Source organism: Chiloscyllium punctatum, chromosome 5 (assembly GCF_047496795.1).
Source record: "Chiloscyllium punctatum isolate Juve2018m chromosome 5, sChiPun1.3, whole genome shotgun sequence".
Classification (NCBI taxonomy): Eukaryota; Metazoa; Chordata; class Chondrichthyes; order Orectolobiformes; family Hemiscylliidae; genus Chiloscyllium; species Chiloscyllium punctatum.
Window position 1 is genome coordinate 39,151,378 of NC_092743.1, and position 22,886 is coordinate 39,174,263.

A 22,886-nucleotide genomic window follows, 5' to 3' on the forward strand; every position below is an offset into this window, starting at 1 on the left:
GACACGTAGGAACACTGTCACCCATAAATTTCCCACCAAGCCACAAAGCTGTTCCATCTCTGTCACAGGGAGCCCTTCAAGTCTGCTCTGCCATGCAATATGTTCATGGCTGATCATTCAGTGCTGTTCCTGCATTTTGCCCCATAACCTTTGATCCCTTTAACCCTAAATCTATGTCCGAGTCTTTTGTTTTTATAAAGCATCCAATGGTTTGGTTTCAAACACCTTCCGTAGAAAAGGATTTCGCCATACTCTGGGTGAAGAAATATCTCCTCATTTTAGATTTAAATGGCCTGCCCGTATCGTCAAGATGTGACCCCTGGTTCTTGACTCCCCAGTCATTGGAAACCTCTTTCTTGTGTTTTTACCCTTTTTAATCGTGTTAGCTTTGTATAGATTTCTATGAAATCCCCTCTCGTTCTTCTAAACTCCAGTAAACATAGTCCTAATTGATCCAGTCTCTCTTTATATGTCAGTTCTGCCATTCCTGGAATCATAATGAAAAAAAACTTCATTGTACTCCTTTCATACTTCCTCTGAGGCGATCAAGACAATGCACAATACTCCAGATGTGGTTGGACCAGTGTTCGGTATAATTGCAGCAAGACATCTTTGCTCTTGTACTCAAATCTTCTTGTTACGAGAGGTTGGGGACTATAAATATAGAAAATAGGAGGTGGGCCTACTCTGCTATTCAATATGATCACGTTTAATCATCCAAATCAGTACCCTGATCAAGCCTTCTCCCCACACCCTTTGATCACTTTAACGCTAAGAACTATATCTAACTGCTTGAAAATATTCAACAGCTAATGCTTCAACCACTTTGAGGCCAATATACCATTTATTTTCTTTTCCTATCTGCTGCATCTGCACACTTACTTGCACACCAGTTGCTGAGAGTATATTCGGGTTTTGTTTCAACTCCCCCTTTTCCAACCTATCACCATTCAGCTAATTGCCTTCCTGTTTCTGCTTTTTAAAAAAAAGTGGATAACCTCATTTTTATCCACATTATACTTCATCTGCCATGCATAAGCCCACTCTCTTTCAACCTACCCAAATCACACTGTAGCATCTCTGCATCCTCCTTACAGTTCACCTTCCCACACAGCTTTGTGTCATGTGCAAACTCGGAGATATTAGATATGGTTCTGTCATCTAAATCATGAATATAGTAAATAGCTGATCCTAGCACTGGTCCCTGCCGTGCCCAACTAGTCACTGTCTGCCACTTGGGGGGGGAAAAATAACCCATATATTCCTTTTGTTTGTTTCCTGTCTGCCAGCCAATTTACTATCGATGTTAGTGCACTAAGTCCAATCCCATGCACCTTATGCTTACTTAATAACCACTTACTAGGACCTTATCAAAAGTCTTCTGAAAGTCCATGTAAGGCACATCCATGTTTTCCATTTATCGATTTTACTAGTTACTTCCTTGAAAAATTCCAGTAGATGTGTCAAGCATGATTTTTCTTTCATAAATCCATGCTGATTCTGCCCATTCTTGTCACTACTTTCCAAGTACTGTGCTACTAAATCTTTTATAATGGACTTGACCATTTTTCCTGTTAACCAGTCTATTATTCACTGTTTTCTCTCTCTCTCCTTTTTAAAATAACAGATTACATTAGCTACCCATCAATCCAGAGGAACTGTTCCGAAGTCTATAGATCTTGAAAGATGAACGTCAACGCACCCACTATTACTTAGGGCCACTTCATTAAGTATTATGGGATGTAGATGACCAGACCTTGGGGATTTGTTGGCCTTTAATCCAATTGATTTCTCTAACCCCATTTCCCTTCCAATATGGATTTCCATCAATTGCTTCCTCTCACTAAACCCTATGTCCTCAGTATTTCTCTTATTTGTGGCCTCTTTTGTAAATATCGAACCAATGTATGTAAATAGTCGGTCAGCCTGCCTTTCTTGCCACTTGATTTGGAGGATCTTGCAATGCTGTCTGGTGCGTAGGGTCTGTTGTCCAAGTCTCTGGAGCATCTGGAGCACTGTTGTCTGGTCAACAATGGTGTGTCCACATTAGATGGACTGCAGCAGTTCAAGACGATTGCTCAGTGCTACTGTATTGAGGACAGTTATGGATGGGCAACAGTGCTCACATCTATGAAAGAATTAAAAATAAAACGTCCAGGATGAGTGAGGATCTTCTGGTGTGTTCACACTCAATGTACATTTAAAATATCATTTCTCCAGTGGTGTTTATTAAGAGAGCTTGATTCTGTGAAGACTTTATTGTACAACTTCATTTTACATTCCTGTAACTACTCTAACCACTGTATATTTTATTTGTTCATAATCCTCACAGAAAGTTTCAAGGACAGCCAGAGTTTGCCAAAGACAATCCACCTAAGAATTTTATATCTTTATGGAGCTATTATCAGTGGAAGTAAGGTAAAACAAAGCTTGTGTGTTGATTGCACAGCTGAAATCTGGGAAAGGTTTTTCATTGGATATGTGATTTCCCCTCACTTCCCTGAAAAATAGAGAACTTGTGTTTATCCATGATTTTTAGACCTTCAGGAAGTCCCATTGTGCTTCAGTCAGTCAATTATTTTGTAAACAATTTATACACAGCATGGACTTGTTGGCATAATTTGAGAAAGGAATGTTGTACAGTCTTTTTGTATTCAAATTTCTTTGTGTCTCCATTTTTAATCTTAACTGCGAGGATTGTTCAAACTTGCAAGCTTGCCATCCAACGCACCCTTTCCTGCCACCAGTATTTCCATTGATCTGCACGTAAATTGTAACGTTCTACCCAATCCATGTTGCTGCTCAATCGGTGTATGAGCTGTATTCCCATATCCACATTGTAATTCTAAATGCTAAAATGATTTCTCCAATTTATGACAGCTCGCCAATCCTCGTTTAATAAAAGATTAAACAAAAACAGAATTTGCTGGAAAAGCTCAGCAGATCTGACAGCATCTGTGCAGAGAAATCAAAGTTAACATTTTGGGTCCGGTGACCCTTGGCCTCAGAACGTCTGAGGAAGGTCACCAGACCTGAAACATTAACTTCATTTCTCTTCACAGATGCTACCAGACCTGCTGATCCTTGCCAGCACCTTCTGCTTTTGTTTCTGATTTACAGCATCCGCAATTCTTTTGGTTTTTCTTGAATAAAAGATGAGATTAATGGCAGGAGGAAACCAATATTTGAGCTTTAAATGAGGATAATGAGTCCAGATAGAGAAAGGGACACATTTGACATGGTTTTGATGAGTGAGGCAAAGATCATGTCACAATTGAAGAATAGGTTGGGCAGTACCAAGAAACATTGGAATAAACTGAGGGAAGTGAGATTAGAACTAACACCACAGGATCATAACTCAGCTATTTCATTATAAGGCTGTCTGCCATTGAATTAAGATAGGGCAGAGCTCAACTCAACTCTATTTATTTACCAAAATAATTTACCAAAAGAGGTCTAGATGCTGTAAATACAGAACAAAAAGAGAAAGTGATGGAAAAACTCAACAGCTCTGGCAGCATCTGTGCAGAGAAATCAGAATTAACATTTCTTTGAAGAATGGTCACTGGACCTGAAATGTTAAGCCTGTTTTCTTCCCACAGATGCTGCCAGACCTGCTGAGTTTTTCAGCAATTTCTGTTTTTACTTCCATTTATTTATATTTGATTAATTTCCCTTAATGAAAAATCTATTAATCACTGGCTCAAAATGTTCAATTGATCCAGCTTCCATTTACTTTTTGCGAGAAAATTAAAAATTTTCATCATTTTTGTGAAAAACATTGCTTCCTGATTTCACATCTAATGGTTCAACTCTAACTTGGAAATTGTCATCTTGTTTGACTCCCCCTCAAGTGGGGAAAAAAAAGACTGCCTTTATTTTGTCTTACCTTTGTCATTTTAAAGACCTTGAACAAATCACTCCTGAAGGGAATGCAAACTGAGTTTACACAAACTGCCTTCACCTTGAACCCATTATACCTTGACTACTGCTTGTGCAGAGAATAAACACCAACATGAGCCAGTTGGGATGAACATCCTGTTTCCAAGACGTATCAGCACCTTACAGTGAAATCATTGTATATTGAAGTTTATAAAGTTAGATCACAAGGATAATTATGGTGTTTGAAGGAGGCCTTGCACATCCTGGTCAAATATCAATGTATTTCTTTGATGTGGGAGTTTCTGTCTCCATTGTTGTGTTTGGAAGTTTGTTGATCACCTTTCATGGTTTGCTTTCTGAACAGCTTGCATCTCAATTTCTACTTTTCAATTCTCTTCTATAATTTAGTGATTATCAATCTGAAAGGACAAATTCTTCCAATGGAAGTTCAACAATATTAGCAATTTTTGAGAAGATTAGCACAGGTTGACGATAAGTATGTATGTTAGCTTGCTGAGCAGGAAGGTTTGTTTTCAGACATTTCATCACCATGCTAGGTAACATCATCAGTGAGAGTCTCTGGTGAAGTGCTGGTGATATGTCCCGTCTCTCTATTTGTAGGTCTTGGTTTCTTAGGGTGGGTGATGTCATTTCCAATCCTTGTTTTCAAGGGAAGTTAGATAGATCTGAATCAATATGTTTTTTGATGGCATTCTGGTTGAATGTCATGACTCTAAGAATTCTCGTGCGTGTCTTTGTTTCGCCTGTCCTAGATGTGTGTGTTGTCCCAATCAGTGGTGTCCTTCTTTGTCTGTATGTATAGAAACAAGTGATAATGGCCATGTCTTTTGGTGGCCAGTTGGTGTTCGTTTATCCTGGTGGCAAGTTTCCTGCTAGTTTGTCCAATGTTGTGTTTTTTTACAGTTCTTGCATGGTATCTTATAAATGATGTTAGTTTTGCTGGCAGTATCTATTGGATCCTTGAGGTTTATTAGTTGCTGTTTATGTATTGGTTGGTTTGTGGGCTACCATGATGCTGTTCACTCCACCAAGAATTCCTGAACACCATCAAAGTCACCAAGAATGAAGAGGATGAAGTAATGGTCTACTTTGACATTTCAGGCCTATTCACATCAATTAACATCAACCTGGCCAAAGAACACTGGCATCACTACAAGGAAAACTAGGACCACAAACACGAGACAGTACCAACTTCATCAGCAAAGACAACATCCTCAAACTAGTGGACCTGTGCCTCACCACCCACTTCACATTCAATAACAAAACCTACAAACAAGTCAATGGAATACCTATGGGATTACCAATATCAGGGCTCATAGCAGAAGCAGTAATGCAGAGACTTGAACAAGCTAGCAAGTTTTAAGATGATTTCTGGCTCAGATTGAGGTCCAGATGTATTTGCTCCCTGAGCTGGTAGGTTCGTTTTCAAATGTTTCGCCACCATACTAGGTAAGACCCTATACAGACAACAAGGAAAACCAATGTCATTCACAAAATACCATGCAAGAACTGTAACAAACACTACATTGGACAAATGGGCAGAAAACTAGCCACCAGGATACACGAACATCAACTAGACACAAAAAGACATGACCCAGTCTCACTAGTATCCTTATATACAGATGAGGAAGGACACCACTTCAACTGGGACAACACATCCATCCTAGGACAAGCCAAACAGAGACATGCACGAGAATTCCTAGAAGCATGGCATTCTAACCGAACTCTACCAACAAACTCATTGACTTAGAGCCCATTTACCATCCCCTGAGAAAAAGAACAGGAAATGACATCACCAAGGAAATGATATCACCACAGGAAATGACGCAACCAACCCAAAGGGGAAACGCTCATAAATACAAAGCAGGCCATGCCACCAGTGCTACATCTGGAAGCACACTGATGTTTCCTATTATGGTGATGAAACGTCTGAAAATGAACCTTCCAGCTCAGCGAGCAAACTTGAACAAGCTGCCCTCCCATCTATCCAATCCCAACTTTGGGAACGCTATGTAAATGATACCTTTGTCATCACAAAATGGCGAAAATTAGAGGAAACATACAACACCATCAACAATATCCTGACTGGCATAAAATTCACAAAAATGCGAAGAATGACAACAGACTCCCACTCCTAGATATGACAGTTGAAAGTACAGTTAACGAAGAACTTCAAACCAGCGTCTACAGAAAATCAACAAACACAGACCAAATACCTAACTTCAGAAGCAATCATCTCAACACCCACAAATGGAGCTGCATCAAGACATTATTTCAATGAGCTACATCACACTACACCACCCAAGAACTAATGGAACGAACTAATGAACCTCAAGGATCCATTAGATACTACCAACAAAACTAATGTCATTTTACAAGATACCATGCAAGAACTGTTTTTTAAAAAAAAAATTACATCAGACAAACTAGCAGGAAACTTGCATCGGGATACATGAACACCAACTGGCCACCAAAGGACACGACCCGCTATCACTCATTTCTGTACATACAGACAAAGTGGACACCACTTTGACTGGGACAATCCACACATCCTAGGACACGAAAAACAAAGACACACACGAAACTTCTTTGAGGCATGGCATTCTAACCAGAACTCTCTCAATAAATACATTGACTTAGATCCTATCTACCTTTCCTTGAAAACAAGAACTGGAAATGACATCACCCACCTTAAGAAACCAAGAGCTAGAAATAGAGAGGGTGGGGCTTACCACCAGCGCTTCACTGGTGATTCTCACTGATGATGTTACCTAGTATGGTGATGAAACGTCTGAAAGTAAACCTTCCAGCTCAGCAAGCTAACTTACTTATCTATTCAATGATGTTTATCCTTATTAATGTCGCCAATGATGCCTGTCAAATCTATTACATTGAAGCTAAAGCACAGAAATGGCCCAGTTGGCCCAACTGGTTTATGCTGGCATTTATACGCTGTGTAAACAATCTCCCATTCTAATTTTCTTTTCATGCCCCTTCTCTCTGTGAGGAATGTAGTAACTGCTGGATTCAAAGAAAATACTCTCTACATGTGTCAGCCCAAATACCGAGTACATAGTTAACTTGACAGGGATATTTGAATTCACTTTTGTTATACAATCATATACAAAGGTCTTACATTGTGGATGGTATCTGTCAGAATGAACTACTTGTCACTGAATATAAACTGCATAACTTTCATTGCTTTGATTTAGTTCTATTTAACACAAGATCTCTCAATTCTGGAGAACCAGATATCAGTCTCTCTGTTTTCTCCAAATAGCAAAATGCACTACGAGCCATCACCCCGACCTCTGTTGAGGTACTTATGCTGATTCTCAGGACCTCGTGTGACACAGGAACTCAGGAGCCGAAGGATACCCGGCTGTTGCAAGTTGGCTTGAAGTGTCTGATTGGAATGATCCACATTCTCCACTCTAGCAGCATTGACCAGAGGAAAGTGACAATCGAGACAATATTGGACAGCTACTTTAAGTTGTTGAATGCTGATAGGCCATTGGCAGTGCAGGAAGAGGGGGCTAAAACCCGGTTAGAGGATGGCTTCATCACCCTGCGGATCAACATGCTCAGTAAGTGAATTTATTTTTGTTCCTCAATTATTCAAGATTATGCTTGATGTGGGGGTTATTTGTTTTTATTGATTCCCAGCCAGGTGTGCCCTTGGCTGGATCAGTGTTTATTGATCCTCCTTAGTTGCACAAATTGATCTGCACCAGCATTTGTTAGGTGAACAGGAAGCAAGGGCTTAAATGCCGATTAGATGGATATCAATTAAGATATGTTTGTATTTATAACATATGGGTAATTTGAGGCATGACATAGGAATTAAGAGGTGACATTGGATCAATTGTTTCTAAGTCATAGAGCCATAGAGATGTACAGCATGGAAACTGACTATTCAGTTCAACTTGTCCATGCCAACCAGATATCCTAAATTGATCTAGTCCCATTTGCCTGCACTTGGCCCCTATCGTTCTAAACCCTTCTTATTCATATAGCCATTCAGATGCATTTTAAATATTGTAATTGTACCAGCCTCCTCCACTTCCTCTGGCAGCTCATTCCATACATGCACCACCCTCTGTGTGGAAAAGTTGCCCTTAGGACCCTTTTAAATTTTTTCCCTTTCACCCTAAACCTCTGCCATCTAGTTCTGGTCTCCTGCACCCCAGGGAAAAGACCTTGTCTATTTATCCTAACCATGCACCTCATGATTTTATAAACCTCCATAAGGTCACCCCTCGGCCTCCGACGCTCCAGACTATTCAGCCTCTCCCTATAGCTCAAATTCTTCAATCCTTGTAAATCTTTTCTGACCCCTTTCAATTTTCACAACATCTTTTCTAAAGGAAAGAGACCAGAATTGCACACAATATTCCAAAAGTGGCCTAACCTATGTCCTGTACAAACCACAACATGACCTCCCAACTCCTATACTCAATGCCCTGACCAATAAAGGATAGCATACCACACACCACCTTCACTATCCTATCTATCTGTAACTTTACTTTCAAGGAACCTTTGCGCCTACATTCCAAGGTCTCTGTTCAGCAACACTCCCCAGGATCTTATTGTTAATTGTATAAGTCCTATCATTCCAACAGTTGAGTTTTCCTTGTGTCATATTCAAATATGACAGAACGAACAGACAAATAGCAATTCATGCTCCATTTAGGCATTTTACAGACTTCAGGACATTATGTTCAACAACTTCAGACCTTGACCTTTGTCCTCTACATAGACTACAAAGATCCCCCGTAACCCCCTTAGGTTTTGCTTGTCTTGTTGGATTTGCTTTCAGCATTTTCACACCCATTTTTGCATCTCAGTCACTCCTCCACCATCATTAGCGCTTCCTTTTGTTTTGTGTTCTGGGCATCCTCACCTTCTGTCCCACTTGCTCCTTCTCCCCCTTTGTGAACAATGTAAAAAGAAACTTTTTTTTTTAGCTCTGAATAAACTTTTTATTGGACTTGAAATTTAAACTGTTTCTATCCCCACAAATGCTGCTAGATCTGCTGAGTTTCTCCAGCTTTTTGTGTTTTTATTTCACATTTTCTTATTTCAGATTCAGACTTTATTCCAAACATCTATAATATTTTACTTATTATTATATGCGGATGTTTTGTGGAAACATTGGTAGGGATTGATTAGTGCGAATAATCAACACCTCAGTTGTTGCTGTATCGTGCAACTACAAGGACAGTTTTAAGGCAAACTAGGTGGAGCTTTTTATTTTGCCCAACAATTCTTATGTTGCGGCTCTAGGGAACCATGGTACCAACTGAGCTACTGTGGATTGTAGATGCTGCACCTTTATCTGTCATCCCTGCAGTGATGTTCGATTGCACGTTTTGTATTGCAGGTGCTATCTCTGAAATGTTGAACTGTAAGGATCGGCCTGTGCTTCAGGCAGTGTTCCTTAATAACAACTGCTTTGAGCACATTATCCGTCTCATCCAGAACAGCAAGGTATGGACAGCTAACTTTCCAGTTCTGCCTTATTGCTGGACGTTGTCTTGTTGCTCTTTTACTTTTCAGGGTCCTTTAAAAGTGAAGTTAGAACCTTGAAGGTGAAGTAAATCTTGTTGTGTAGTTGAAAAATTAAAGCAAGAAGCTCTCAGAACCTGAAAGTCAAATTTGCACCTCAAGATAGATTGAAAATTGGGTAACATCCCTTAACATTTGTTACCTCAATTTTTCTCCTCCTTTTGTGGGAGGATTGTTGGGAAAAGCAGGAATGTGGGATTAAATGGATATCTCTTTCAGAGAGCCACTAAACTTACAATTGTCCAAAAAATAGCCTTTTGTGTTGCAAGATTCTTTTGATTCCAAATCTCCTGGTGCTCTTCTGGTTATTGGCTGCCATTCACTACCCTTTGCTCTTTGTGTATCTAAGTCTGCTGCTATACCTGTATGCAGTGGAGAGTAGATTCATCTAATTATCATTGGATTCCTAAAATCATGGAATTTCAGTTTTCACTCGCATTATTTGAGAGGTAATTTGGCAGAAGGGATTACCTGCCATTTAGAGAACCTATGTAATTTTTCTGAAGCAGCAAGTGTGTGTAAGTGTGCAAGTCTTGAGTGTATGTGCAAGTGATTGAGTGCCAACATGTAACACTAAACGGGAGCAAGCGAGCCTGATTGCTGCCTCATGAGTGTGCGCGTGTAAATGAATGCATGAGTGAGTGAACTAGCATGTGTAAATGAAGATAAGTGTGCAACGAAGTGTTTGTGTGACCTCCGCTAGTCTACAAGAATATTGCCTTATGCATCTTGTAAAGAAAGTACTGTATCTCGGGTGAATATTGATGTGATGAAAAGAAAGATTTATACAAAAGTAGTATTATGGTCTTCAGTCTAGTAGCTGCACAAAGCATGGGATTCAAGACGTTCTACAGTGGCTGCTTTGAAGACAACAGTGAGATGAGGAAACTTCGGACCAGTTGATGGGTTAATACAACTTTTTAAAATGGCAGTGCCAGCTCTCGCCTGTTATGGTGGGATGTCTAAGGAATCCCTGGACAAGTTCATGGCTAACATGGTTTCTGGGTGAAACAGATGAGCACTTTGAACAAAATCTCCATGACCCTCAGTATTTCCACCCTCATGTTTTTAACCTGAGGGTCAGCATTAAAGATGATTGATGTTTGCACTGTCGTGTGTTATGCAAGCTTTGTCTGGTTTCTCATGTCATGTTTTTTCTCCCTTTTTTTTTTTCTGTTTTTTTGTCGCTTTACCAACTCTTCCCTGATTCACCCACCCACCCTTCACCCTCTCTTTGACAGCTGTATGTAAGCAGTAGGTCTAAGGATGACAGCAAGGGTGGGAGTGATCTTGCCACTCAGTTACTGACTGAAATCAATCTCAGCAAGGTATTACTGGCGATGCCTATACTCTGGGAGAAAATGGCCAGGCTTGATTTCAGCATGATGTGATCAGCAATTGTGAAACTTGCTCTTCTTCCCTCCAATTTGTTTCTATCTCTCTCGTTCTCTTGTTTAGTTTTATCTTTCTGCATCTCCTGTACTCTACTTCTGTTACATTCCTTGTGTATCCCAGCCCCTGTCTTTTTCTATTCTGCTCCCATTGCCTTTTTCTTTGTTTTACTCTTTCAGTTTCATTGCTTTCTTCCATTGCATGACCTTTCAATCTTTTTTGCTTCTGTTGCACTCTCCCTCTTCATCTCTGACCTCTGCTTTGCAGTTAATTTCTCACCTTCTTTTGTGCCCTGTGTTCCTCCTTGCCTTTTCTTATTGTTTTCTGTCTTTCCCCTCCTCCTGTTTTTTCTGTTGCTCCTTTTTTTTTGCCCAATCCTTTCTTTATACCCTCCACCTCTACAATTTCCCTTTATTATCTTACCTCAACTGATTTTGTTTCCTACCCTTTCACGCTTCCTTAAAATGATCTAGCAGCCAGTGTAACTTCATTACTGGAAAAGGATAAACCTGCCTTTAGATAATGCAATAGAGATTTGAACAAGAAGGAATTATTAAATGTAAAAGGAAGGCTGTAGCATGCTGACATCACCTGGTTGCTGGCGATGCTGATCTTGCCTCTTGTTCTGTGTTTCGTAAGTCTACTAATCCATATTATTTTAACTGCTTTATTGAAATTCAAGTTAATGACATCACCCCACAACAAGAACGTGTAAATATTTGAAACCGACTTCATTCATTGGCAATAAAAGATACTCTGATACTGCACTGTGATACAGTATCACGTCATTTCACTCTTGCCTGTTTGAGCTAATTAACGAGTGTCAGAATTTACATGATATGTTTGGGCAAATTCATTCAAGTTTTGAGATCATTCACCTGCTGAGGACATTGGGTGATGAACATCGTCTAATTGGGAGCAGAAATGTGCTGAAACATACATTAGTGATTGGGCAAAAACTGGAAAATAGAGTCCAGTGTATCAGAGTTCCACTTTGAACCATGAATTGTAAATATTTTATTAATGGTGGGAGTCTAGAAATTTGGAATCACAAGGCATTTGAGTGTTGACATGTGTATCACTGAAAGCTAGTGAGCAGATACAAAATAAAACGTTTTTTTAAAAAGAAGAACTATCAAGTGGACAAGAATATGGAAGTGAAAAATGATATCCTTTTGTTGCATACAACCTCAGAATCTGAGGTTCTATGTTCTAATTTGGGAACTGTGCCTCAGGAAGGATATACCTGCCTTGGGCACAATATGGTTTCACCAAAATGACAACAGAGCTGAAAGGATTAAGTTACAAGGTCAGGTTCATTGATTTGTATTGCCTTGAGCATAGTAGTTTAAGTGGGGACCTAATTGAAGTGTTTAAAAATCATAAAAAGATTCCATTGGGCAGGTAAGAGAAAAAAAATCCCTTTGTTGGGGAGTCCAGAATCCAAAAGAATGTAATCTAAAAATTAGAACTAGCCTATTCAGGCATATTGGGTTAATTGAGATTTTGGAAATGAATCAAGATTGGGTCAGGATATAAAGGCTAAATGCAGGTTCAGACTGTTATCAAGTTGAATGGCAGAACATACTGATTGCCTGAATTCTTACTGCTGTTCCTGTACTTGTTTGAGAATTGCGAGAAAGGGCTTGCAAAATTATTTGACTTAATAGGAAAATTGGGTTTTCTTAAGAGAAGGAAATCTAAATTACTTAAAGGAAATACCGTGAGATTGATGTAAGGTTGTGGATGACACTTGCAGTCTACAAAATATCATGATCATCAAAATCCAGAGGTGGTGGATGATCCCTGCAACAGGAAGGAACAATGTGATCTGAGCAGATCTGTTGTGGTGTGATGTTCATGTTTTAAATCCCACTAAAACTCTTTACATGTTTTCATGATTTCATGTCTGTGGTGAATGTAGTGTATGATGTAGCGTCACGGTGATTTGTGTCTTCCATGATCCAATTGGACATTGCTGGCTATGATCAGAGGACGAGGGAATTTGTTCTCTACCCATCATGGTTGAATAAGTTGCCTATATGAAGGGTTAATCTTTCCCTGGATGTAGTGTGTCGGTGGCAAAGCCGACATTTACTCCACATCCTTAGATGCCTTTGATAAGTGGTGGTGGAATTTGGTGTATTGTTTGTTATCCCATTTCGGAGGGCAGATACGATTCAATTATGTTGGTGTTTTTTTCCAAAAGCATCAATTGTAGAAAAATGCAATTTCAGTTCTTCCGAGGTAAATTTAGATCTTGTCTACTCATTGTCTTTACCAAATGATCCTCTTGAAAATATGCACACTATAGCCAGCCTGGTTCTTGTGATGGATTGTTGAAGCCCAATATTATAATGTTCCTATTTGTACGGTGATGGTATTACTTTGATTTGACAGTACCACTTTGTGGTTCCTTTGCAGGTATTTGAGAAAGAGTCAGACTCCATCACAGTGCATGCTATCAGAGTGCTAACAGCGATAATGAAGAACTCTCCCTCTGCCAAGGTATGTCTGTCAGGAGTGCCAATGTTATGGACTGCTATTCAAAGATTTAAGCCAGACAATGTTGGAAATATTCAATAGGTTTGGCAACATCTGTGCAGAGAAAGAGTAACATTTTGAGTTGATGACCTTTAATCAGAATAGGGAAATATTAGAAGTGGAATAGGTTTTTAAATAGGTCAAATGGGAGACGGAGAAACAGCAAAAGGGAAGTGAAAGGCTTGCAAGAGCAAATGAGTGTTTGTCAGGCAAAACCAACAGGATTATTAATACAGCAAGTTAAGAAACTAAAGTCGTGTCTAGAGGCAGTGCAAATGGCTTGACATTGATCATCTGGCAGAAGGCAAAATCGAGAGAATCAAAGTAAAACTTCAACATACAAAGAAATGGAAACCAATGACAGGCAAATTATGATCTGAAATATTAGAACTTCCCTGGAGTGTTGGAGGCTGAGGGATGACCTTAGAGGTTTGTAAAATCATGAGGGGCACAGATAGAGTAAATAGACAATGTCTTTTTCCCTAAAGTGGGGGAGTCCAGAACTCGAGGGCATAGGTTTTGGTGAGAGGGGAAAAACTTTAAAAGGAACCCGAGGGGCAAGTTTTTCATACAGAGACTGGTGCATGTATGGAATGAGCTGCCAGAGAAAGTGGTGGAGGCTGGTACAATTAGAAAATTTAAAAGGCATCTGGATGGGTCTATGAATAGGAAAGATTAAAGGGATATGGGCTAAGTGCTGGCAAATGGGACTAGATTAGGTTAGGATATCTGATCTGCATGAACAAGTTGGACCAAAGGGTCTGTTTCCATGCTGCAAATCTCTGTGACTATAACTCTGTTGAGTTTCGAAAGCTGTTACGTGCTATTCCTGAACCTCCTTTAATCTTCAATGGAATGCTGGAAAGACGTATTACCCCATGCTCAATAATCTACTATTTGTATAAGTAAGCCTGTGATGTGGTACATTGTCAAAGGCCTTTTGATCATTTAAGCATGCTGTATGGACATGTTTCCCTAGATCCACATTGCTTGTAACTTCCTCAGGGAATTCTGTGCATAGCTGTGACAATTTGCATCATTTATCTTTTGGGGGAGTGTGACCAGATTGAATTAATGTACGTAACCATGATTTTAATTTATATCTCCAGATGAGAAAAGATGTGAACTTGGGTCAGCATGACTGTCATCCTGCAATGTTTTTGGCTCCATTCTCATAGGGTGCATTATAGTGTAAAATTATAAATGGACTCTGTTTTGTATCACATTTGTATCTGCACAATGTCTAATTTTGCTTCTTTTGGGAGGCTGTTGATCCCTCACTTCTCACTGTTCCCACCCCTTCAATGATTTAGCTCATTATCTGTCTTTCACTCTCAAAATGCATTCTTTGAAGTCCTGTCTCAAAGGAGAAAATCGATTATCTATTAAATAAGAATGCATGGAGTAATCTGAATGACTTGAATGTTACTTTAGATAATGAGTCAAAATGGTTTCACTCATCTTTCTGAGGGAGCTTTCTGCCATGTTCTGTTAGAGGATACATGTAAAAATGCTTTCAATTTTGAATCATTCCTGTTTTGAGTTAGTTTCTACTTCTCTCAATAATATTATATGGTACTATTTTCTATTGATCTCACTATCCAATGCTCCTCTTCCAAGCACAGGAAAGATTTGAGCATGTAATAAAAAAAATAATTTGTGTAGTGCCAAGGAAGTCTGCTGCTGTTAGAAATAGCAAGAGCTTGTTCAGGGATTGTAGAAAGGTCAAGGGGTTTGGAGAGGGAAGTCCAGAGCGTGGGGCCAGAATAGTTGAAGGCACAGTTTTCAGTGTTTGAACAAAGGAGATGGGAGATGTTCAGAGGCCTTGGCTGAACTTTTGCGTGAGGCATCAAATTGAGGCCCCATTGTCCTGTCAGATGGAGACAAAAGATTCCATGGCGTTATTTCAAAGAAAATTTGAGGTATACTCTCAGTCAGTATTTATCCCTTAACTGTTAGCACTGAAACAGACCATGTGCTGATTATTTCATTGTTGCATGTAGAACTTCCTGTGTACAGATTGGTAGCCATATTTCCTTATGTAGCAACAGTAAGCACATTTTAAAAGGACCTCTTTGGTTATATGGCTTTTTGCCATGAACTGGGGTATGAATGACAGTCAGCCATTTAATAAGTTGCTGGTAGAATTGCAATGTTGTGAATTGTTTTGATTGTACAAGATTTTGTTAGTAGATACAGAAAAAGAAAGATGTTCCCTCTTCTGTTAGAAAAATGATTTTGGTTCTTTGCAATGTTTGCAGCTACTCAAATTATAATAAAGTAATTAACTTCTGCTTTGAATCTTTTGCCAACAGGAGGTATTCAAGGAACGGATTGGTTACTCTCATCTCTATGAGGTGCTGAAAAGCCAGGGGGAGCCAACAAAGCAACTCCTGCAGGAACTGATGAACATGGTAAATAGTTGGTTCTGGAATGATTTAGGCATAGTCTGAGGCCACAGTTGGAATTAATGTCCTGCGATAAGCAGGAGTTCAAAGTTGGTTTCCACTCTTGACCAGTTTCCATTTTTATTTCTAGTTGAGAGTAATGCTGGCCAGCTTGCTGTATGTTCTTGCCCCTCTTTGCTCTAGGGAGGTACGAATGCTGTAAGTTCTAGCAGCAGACCTACGTTACGGCTGAATGGTTTTCAAAACACATTGGGCTCAATTTCTAAACCAGCCATGAATGAGTCTTGCACAGAAATAAATTAGAAGTGCACCATTACGATCCTATTCCCATTGGTGGAAAGGGTATTGACACCATTTGGAGAGTCTTGCAGCGCAGTCATAATAATGACACAGACTCCAATCAATGCACCTAACAATGATTCTCTTATGTCTGCAGGCTACTGAGGATGAGAATATGACTTCCCTCAACATGATCAATAATGAGCAGGCACTGTTGATCCTGGTGCAGTGGATTCCTGACCTGGAATCTCGCAATCTACAGATCTTTGTCTCTGATTGGTTAAAAAAAGTGTGTGGCGCTACTCTTCGGACTCGCATGACCTGTGTGAAGGCTGGGGTGTTGAGCGCCACTCTAGCATCGTTGCATTGTCACTCACAGCTTGACAGGAAGTGTGGCGAGAATCTTATTGACTTGCTACAGGTGCTGGGTAGCCTTTCCATTCAACCTGGAGAACTCCGGCAGCTCATAAAACTACTTCGGACTACAGATGCAAAAGCACATCCGTACTCTGCCCATGTCATTCGGGCTTTATCAGCCATGGCGAAGAAAGATGGGTCTGAAAATGTGCTGCAGTACTTTGACCTGACTCCCAGTATGGCAGGAATAATGGTTCCCATCATTCAGAAGTGGCCGGGTAATGGTTTTGCTTTCCACACATGGCTCTGTCTGAATGAGGAGTGGGAGGATGGTTGCATGTTCAGCAGGAGACCGAAACGAAAACAACTGTATAGGTAGGAATTGTGAGTTATAATTCACCTGAGACTTATTTGCCCACAGAGGTGTCATTGTCCTTCCTCTACACAAGTAAGAATGGTGAAGTGTCACCCAGCTCACTGATGAGAATTGACAACTTGTACAACATGGATGTCATAAAAATATTTTTTTTTAAATGTAGAGTTATAGGCCATTCAGACCATGTTTTGTCATTCAGTAAAATCATAACTTATCCAATTGTGGCCTGAACTCCCCTTTCCTGTCCAATCCCACAAACTTTGACACCTTTTGTAGGTCAAAAACCTGTCTAACTTGACCTTGAACAATTTTAGTAACCCAGTCTACGCCACTGTCTGTGGAAGAGAATTTCAAAGATTAATCACACTCTTAGAGAAGAAATTTCTCCTCATTTTCATCTCAAGTAGGAGACCCCTTGTTTTTAAACTGCGCCCCATTGTTCCAGAATTACCCACAGGGGGAAATATCCTCTTGGCCTCTACATTTTCAGAATTTTATATTTCTATAAGCGCATCTGCCACTCTCCTCAACTCTGGTCAGTAAAGTCTCAAATTGGTCAACATTTATTTGATCAAAAACAATTATTTTATCATTAATGTTAGCTTCATGAACATTCTCTGAACTGCTTCCAATGCGTCATTAATTAAGTCAAAACTTGTACACTGGACTCCACTTGTCTCACCAGTGCCTTATAAGTCATAGTTACCCAACACAGAAACAGACCCTTCAGTTCAAGTCATCCAAGTTGACTCAACATCCTAATCCTAGTCTCATTTGCCAGCATTTGGCCCATATTCCTCTTAAGCCCTTCCTATTCAAATACCCATCCAGATGCCTTTTAAATGTTGTAATTGTACCAGCCTCCATAATCTCCTCTGGCAGCTTGTTACACCACCCTCTGCATGAAAACATTACCCCTCAGGTCCTTTTTAAATCTCTCCCCTCTCTCTTTAAATCAATGCCTTCTAGTTTTGGACTCCCCCATCCTAAGACAAATACCTTGGCTATTCACCCTATCCATGCCCCTCATGATTTTTTAAACCTCTACAAATTCACCCCTCGGCCTCCAACACTCCAGGGAAAAAAACCCAGTCTATTCTCAATATTCTGTGTGGTTTTCTGGCAGGTGCTTTGGTTTCTTCACACACTCCAAAGATGTGCAAATTTGGAGGATTGGCCATGTTCAGGGATGTGTAGGTCAAGTCCATTAGCCATAGGCAATACAGGGTTACGGGTTTAGAGTAGGAGGATGGGTCAGGGTGGAATGCTGTTAGGAGGGTTGGTGTGGACTTGTTGGGCCAAATGGCCTGTTTCAACACTGTGGAGACTGTTTAAAAAAATATTCAGCCTCTCCCTGCAACTTAAATCCCCCAGTCCAGGCAACATCTTGTAATCTTTTCTGCACTCTCTGAAGTTTAACATTTTTCTGGGCGACAAGAATTGTATGCAGTATTCCAAGTGGTCTTAGCAATGTCTGTAACATGACATCTCAACTCCTTTCTTATAGAAAGAATTACTTGATTTTATACTCCATACTCTTTACACCAAAAGCAGAAGGTTCATTTGCTTTCCAAATTGCTTGCTTACTTGCACCCTAACTTTGTGGTTCTTGTATAGGAATGCAAAGATCCCTCGCTACCACAGCATTCTACAATCTCATTCCATTTCCATCATATTCTGCTTTCTATTTTTCCTGCCAAAGTGGATGAAGTCACGTTTTCTGACTTCTGCCATTATACTCCATTTGCTGTAATTACCACACACTTAACCAACATATGTCTTTTGCTGAGCCTTGGTATTTTCAAATTTGCTTTCCATGTACCTTCATATCTTGGAAAGTTTGACTGCAATACTTATATTTCATTATCCATATTAATACTACAAATTGTAAGTAGTTGAGACTTCAGCCATGATCCTTGTGGCATTCACTAGATTGTATGCTCTCCTGTCAATGATCCATTTGTCCTCTCTCTCCCTCCCTATCTATTTCTGTCTCTCTCTCTCTCTCTCTCTCTCTCTCTCTCTCTCTCTCTCTCTCTCTCTCTCTCTCTCTCTCTCTCTCTCTCTCTCTCTCTCTCTCTGTGTCTCTGCTTCTGCCTCTGCCTCCTTTCTTTCTTTCCTTATTTTATTCTGCGCTGACTCCGACACCCTCCCTCTGCGCTCCCCCCCACTCTCTGCTTCCCCCCCCCCCCCCCACTCTCTGCCTCTCTCACACACACACAGACTCTCTCTCTCTCTCTCTCTTTTTCTCTCTCTCTGATTAGTTAGCAGATCTTCAATCTATGCTAATGTGTTACCTGCAACACATGAAAGTTTGAGATATGATCATACCTTTTGGAAATCCAAATACACTTTATTCACTCTCTCTGTTATATCCTCAAAAACTCAAATTTGTCAAACCCAATTTGCCTTTCCTAATCTGTATTAACTCTATTATGATTTTCTGAACATCATCTTTTTAGCTCATTAAAATATTCTAGAATTTTCCCAATATCAGATGTTAGGCTGACTGGTCTATATTTTCATGCTCTCTGTCTATCTTTTTGAATAGAAATGTTACATTGGTGGTTTTCTATCCTGCTGAGACCTCTCTTGGAATTTGGCATGTTTAAAAATAACGTACATATTATCTCTGCAGCTACTCTCATCAAGAACTTAGGACGCAGGCCATCAGGTCCGGGGTTTGTCAGCCTCTAGTCCTGTTAGTTTCTGAGTACCTTTTCTCAAGTGGGCAACATTATTTCTCTGTTTTGATTTTATACTATTTGGGGATGCTTTTTATGTCTTCAGCTATGACTAATGGTCACTTTAACAGCTCTTTGGTTTTTGTTTTAAATGCTTGTAGAAGTTTTTGCTGTCTCTTTTTGTATCTCTTGCTAGTTTTCTCTTGTGCTCCAATTTCTCCCACTGTTTTTTAGTCATTCTTTCTGGCCTGTCAAATTTTCCGGGCTTTTAATCTCCACAGAATTGTAAGCTTTTTCTTTCAATTTTATGCCACTCAAAACATCCTGAGCTATTCATGGATTGTTCATTTGTCTCAGAGTCTTTCTTTCTCAATGGAACTTATCCTTGGCAATGTTATACTTACTCATTGCAAATATATAATAACGTTACTCTGTGAGGAAGAATTGTCATGCATTGCTCACCTGTGCAGGGAAGAATCCATATTGGTCCATCCAACTAATTATCAGCAAATTTGTAACTGGGGCCAAATATTGGGTGAAATAGCATTGTGCTGTTTTGATCCCTTCTTGGAGAGTAATTAATAGCAGATTGGAACTGACACAAGATCAGCTTTAGAAAGACAATAATTCTGTCATCGAGCAAAGTGCCACAGGATAATGATGTGAATGGAAAAGGGCTTCTGAAGTTAAGGTTGAAGTACATATTTGGAATTGTGCTGAGCATCTTTTGTTCTATATGTATCCCTGTTTATTCCTGTCTGGAGGTTTTTGATGGGACAACATGGAGAGAGCTTTACTTTACAGGATGCTGGCACCTTTGTTCATTGGCAAAGTGCTTAGATTTATGAAATGTTTGGTTGAGAGGGTGAAGAGGATTATGCATTAAGAAAGTTGACCCCTGTAACTAATTCTTAGTGTGACAAATCTAGCAATCTTTACATTGGCAAACTGTTCTTAACAAAAGGATATTGTCTCCAAAACTCAGAAATGGAAATATGGACTAATGGTCGAAAGAACATAAAGTTCATTTTCTTTCTTTCTTTTCCTGCAGTTTCTTTACATCAAGTGGGACTGGGTTTGAAGCCTTCTTCACGTCGGACGGGATGCTAGTTGTTGCAGTTTGCACCAAGAAAGAATATATGACCGTGGCACTCCCAGAATTCTCCTTGAGTGACTCTCACTGGGTATGTTCTTCTACATGCTGATTTCTAGTCTAGAGTATCTCACTGGAGGTGGTTATTTTGTCCTGCCCTACTTTTTTTTGCAAAAAGTATACTTTATTCATATATTATCTCTACGTAGGTACAAAAGGACCAAACCAGTTCAGTCTAGACTTTTTAAAAAAAACCAGTGGGAATTTGGCATTCCTCATTTGAGCTTCAGTTCAGTTGCAACAATAAGGCATTTTCTAATCATGAAAGGAAACTATCAACATTTCCATTAAGACAAAGAGGGGATCTCAAGTTTAACAGACCTTCGTTACATTTTGGCTGATGGACCTTTAAACTCTGGTCTTCATCCACTGATCCTTGGTAGCAGCTGACCTAAACTTTAATTCATTCCTCAGCATGTAGTCCTCGACCTTGGAATATATCGATGTGCAACACTCAGCTGAGGTCAACTCTTTGCACTGAAAGATTAACAGATTTCAGACGGACCAAAGTTGCACTGAGTTGATGGTCTTCCAGGTGCAGTTAATGTTTGTCTCAATGTCTGTCCCGGGAACAGCCCTTAGAGTAGAGAGTCCTCCATCACGGAGTTGCTCCCTCATTATTTCCTTGAGAAGATGGTGCTGGGCATCTATCATGAGTGTTGGTAGCAGGTTTTGATACAGCTGTGAGAGTAACTTATTTGAGCACTTAAGAATGCACTTAAAAGTCAAGCAGGTTGATATGGGATTGGAGTTAAATGCAGGCCAGATGCTAACAATAGCAATTTCACTTCCATACAAGAATCCTTCAAGGTGAGTTGCAATTCTGGAGCATAATTATTGATAGTTTTTTTTATTATAAGAGCACTGGAACAGCGGTCAACTGAACTGAAAAGCATCCAGCATTTAGACATGCATACTTCTGGGTGGTGATGGAGCTGGAGAAGGAATCCTGCCCAGTTGTCCCTGTCTTATCTCAGTGCCCAGAGCAGTTGTAGTAGTTGTAATGTTACCCTAGCAATCATATAACAGAGAGCTAATATGGCACCCACATCTACTTAAGAGCTGTTTTGAGGCCTGGCTTCATTATAATGACCCCAACAACGTAACTCACAAGTTTTCAATTGTTGTTCAGGAATTGGCAGCCGGAGGCTACTCTCTCGAATGATCACTCAATCAGGGGTGGTAGCAAGGTGGCAGTGGGGAATGTGTTCTGCTTTTGCTGCAAAAACTTTTGTCAAGCAATTTTTTTTATAAGATACCATACAGTATGGAACAGGCCCTTCAGGCCCAACAAGTCTACACCAACCCTCCAATGAGTAACCCACCCACACCATTTCCCCTACCCTATATTTACCCCTGACTAATGCACCTAACTATGGGCAATTTAGCCTGGCCAGTTCACCTGCCCTGCATATCTTTGGAAACCGGCACACCTGGAGGAAACCCACGCAGAAACTAGGAGAACGTGCGGACTCCACACAGACAGTTGCCCAAGGCAGGAATCGAACCCGGGTCCCTAGTGCTGTGAGGCAGCAGTGCCACCCAGTAATGTAATATATTACTAACATCTAGCAGCTAAGCTGATGTGCAGAAAGTGTGAAGGACCGACACTGCTCTTGCTGCAACTGAGAAGATCACTACTGTATGAAGATTCTGCCTGACAGGATCCCACCATGCTCCAGCAGGGAATATCTTCCAGATCAACATGTCTGCTGACTGTAAATAGATGAGTCCTGTGGCACATTTTCTCCTTTTATCAAATTAATTTAACTACATCGCCATAACAATCTTTTCCCTTAATTCTTTCTTTAGTCAGTCCTCCAACTTGTAAACTCTCTATTTTTAATCGCATACTCGAATTACTCCCAAGGTTCACCCTGTTGACCTCCCATCCTCCACTTGGTGCAAATTCCACATTGTCCAAAATGGCCAATTGAATTGAAAGCTGTTCAAAGGTCATGCTGACTCATTTGGCTACATCTGTCCTGATTAGATGCAGGCAACTGAGTTTCACATCTTGTAACCAGAAGTTATTTGGCTTTTTCCATTCGTCTGATCAGTCTGGAATGGGACCTGAACACACATCCCTCTGATTCAGAAACTTTGCATCTGGACCAAAGATTTACTTCCCGCCTTCAATGTACGAAAGTGGTCTGTCTGTCTTGGGGTGATTACCACTAACATTAGGGTTAATGTTCCCAACTTTAACTGTAACATCTTGT

At 40.1% G+C, this 22,886-nt stretch overlaps 1 protein-coding gene across 4 annotated transcripts in view; it reads left to right on the forward strand.

The window, feature by feature from the left end:
* Positions 1-22,886, forward strand: part of nbeal2 (neurobeachin-like 2) — a 227,775-nt gene that overhangs the window by 90,567 nt on the left and 114,322 nt on the right. For 3 of the 4 annotated variants that reach the window (XM_072570079.1, XM_072570081.1, XM_072570080.1), the window contains exons 7-14: positions 2,333-2,418; positions 7,184-7,490; positions 9,287-9,393; positions 10,713-10,799; positions 13,288-13,371; positions 15,723-15,821; positions 16,252-16,826; positions 20,563-20,695. In XM_072570079.1, the coding sequence (XP_072426180.1) occupies positions 2,333-2,418; positions 7,184-7,490; positions 9,287-9,393; positions 10,713-10,799; positions 13,288-13,371; positions 15,723-15,821; positions 16,252-16,826; positions 20,563-20,695 (1,478 nt within the window). The remainder of the gene's footprint in view (positions 1-2,332; positions 2,419-7,183; positions 7,491-9,286; positions 9,394-10,712; positions 10,800-13,287; positions 13,372-15,722; positions 15,822-16,251; positions 16,827-20,562; positions 20,696-22,886) is intronic. The other variant, XM_072570082.1, reaches the window with a different exon arrangement.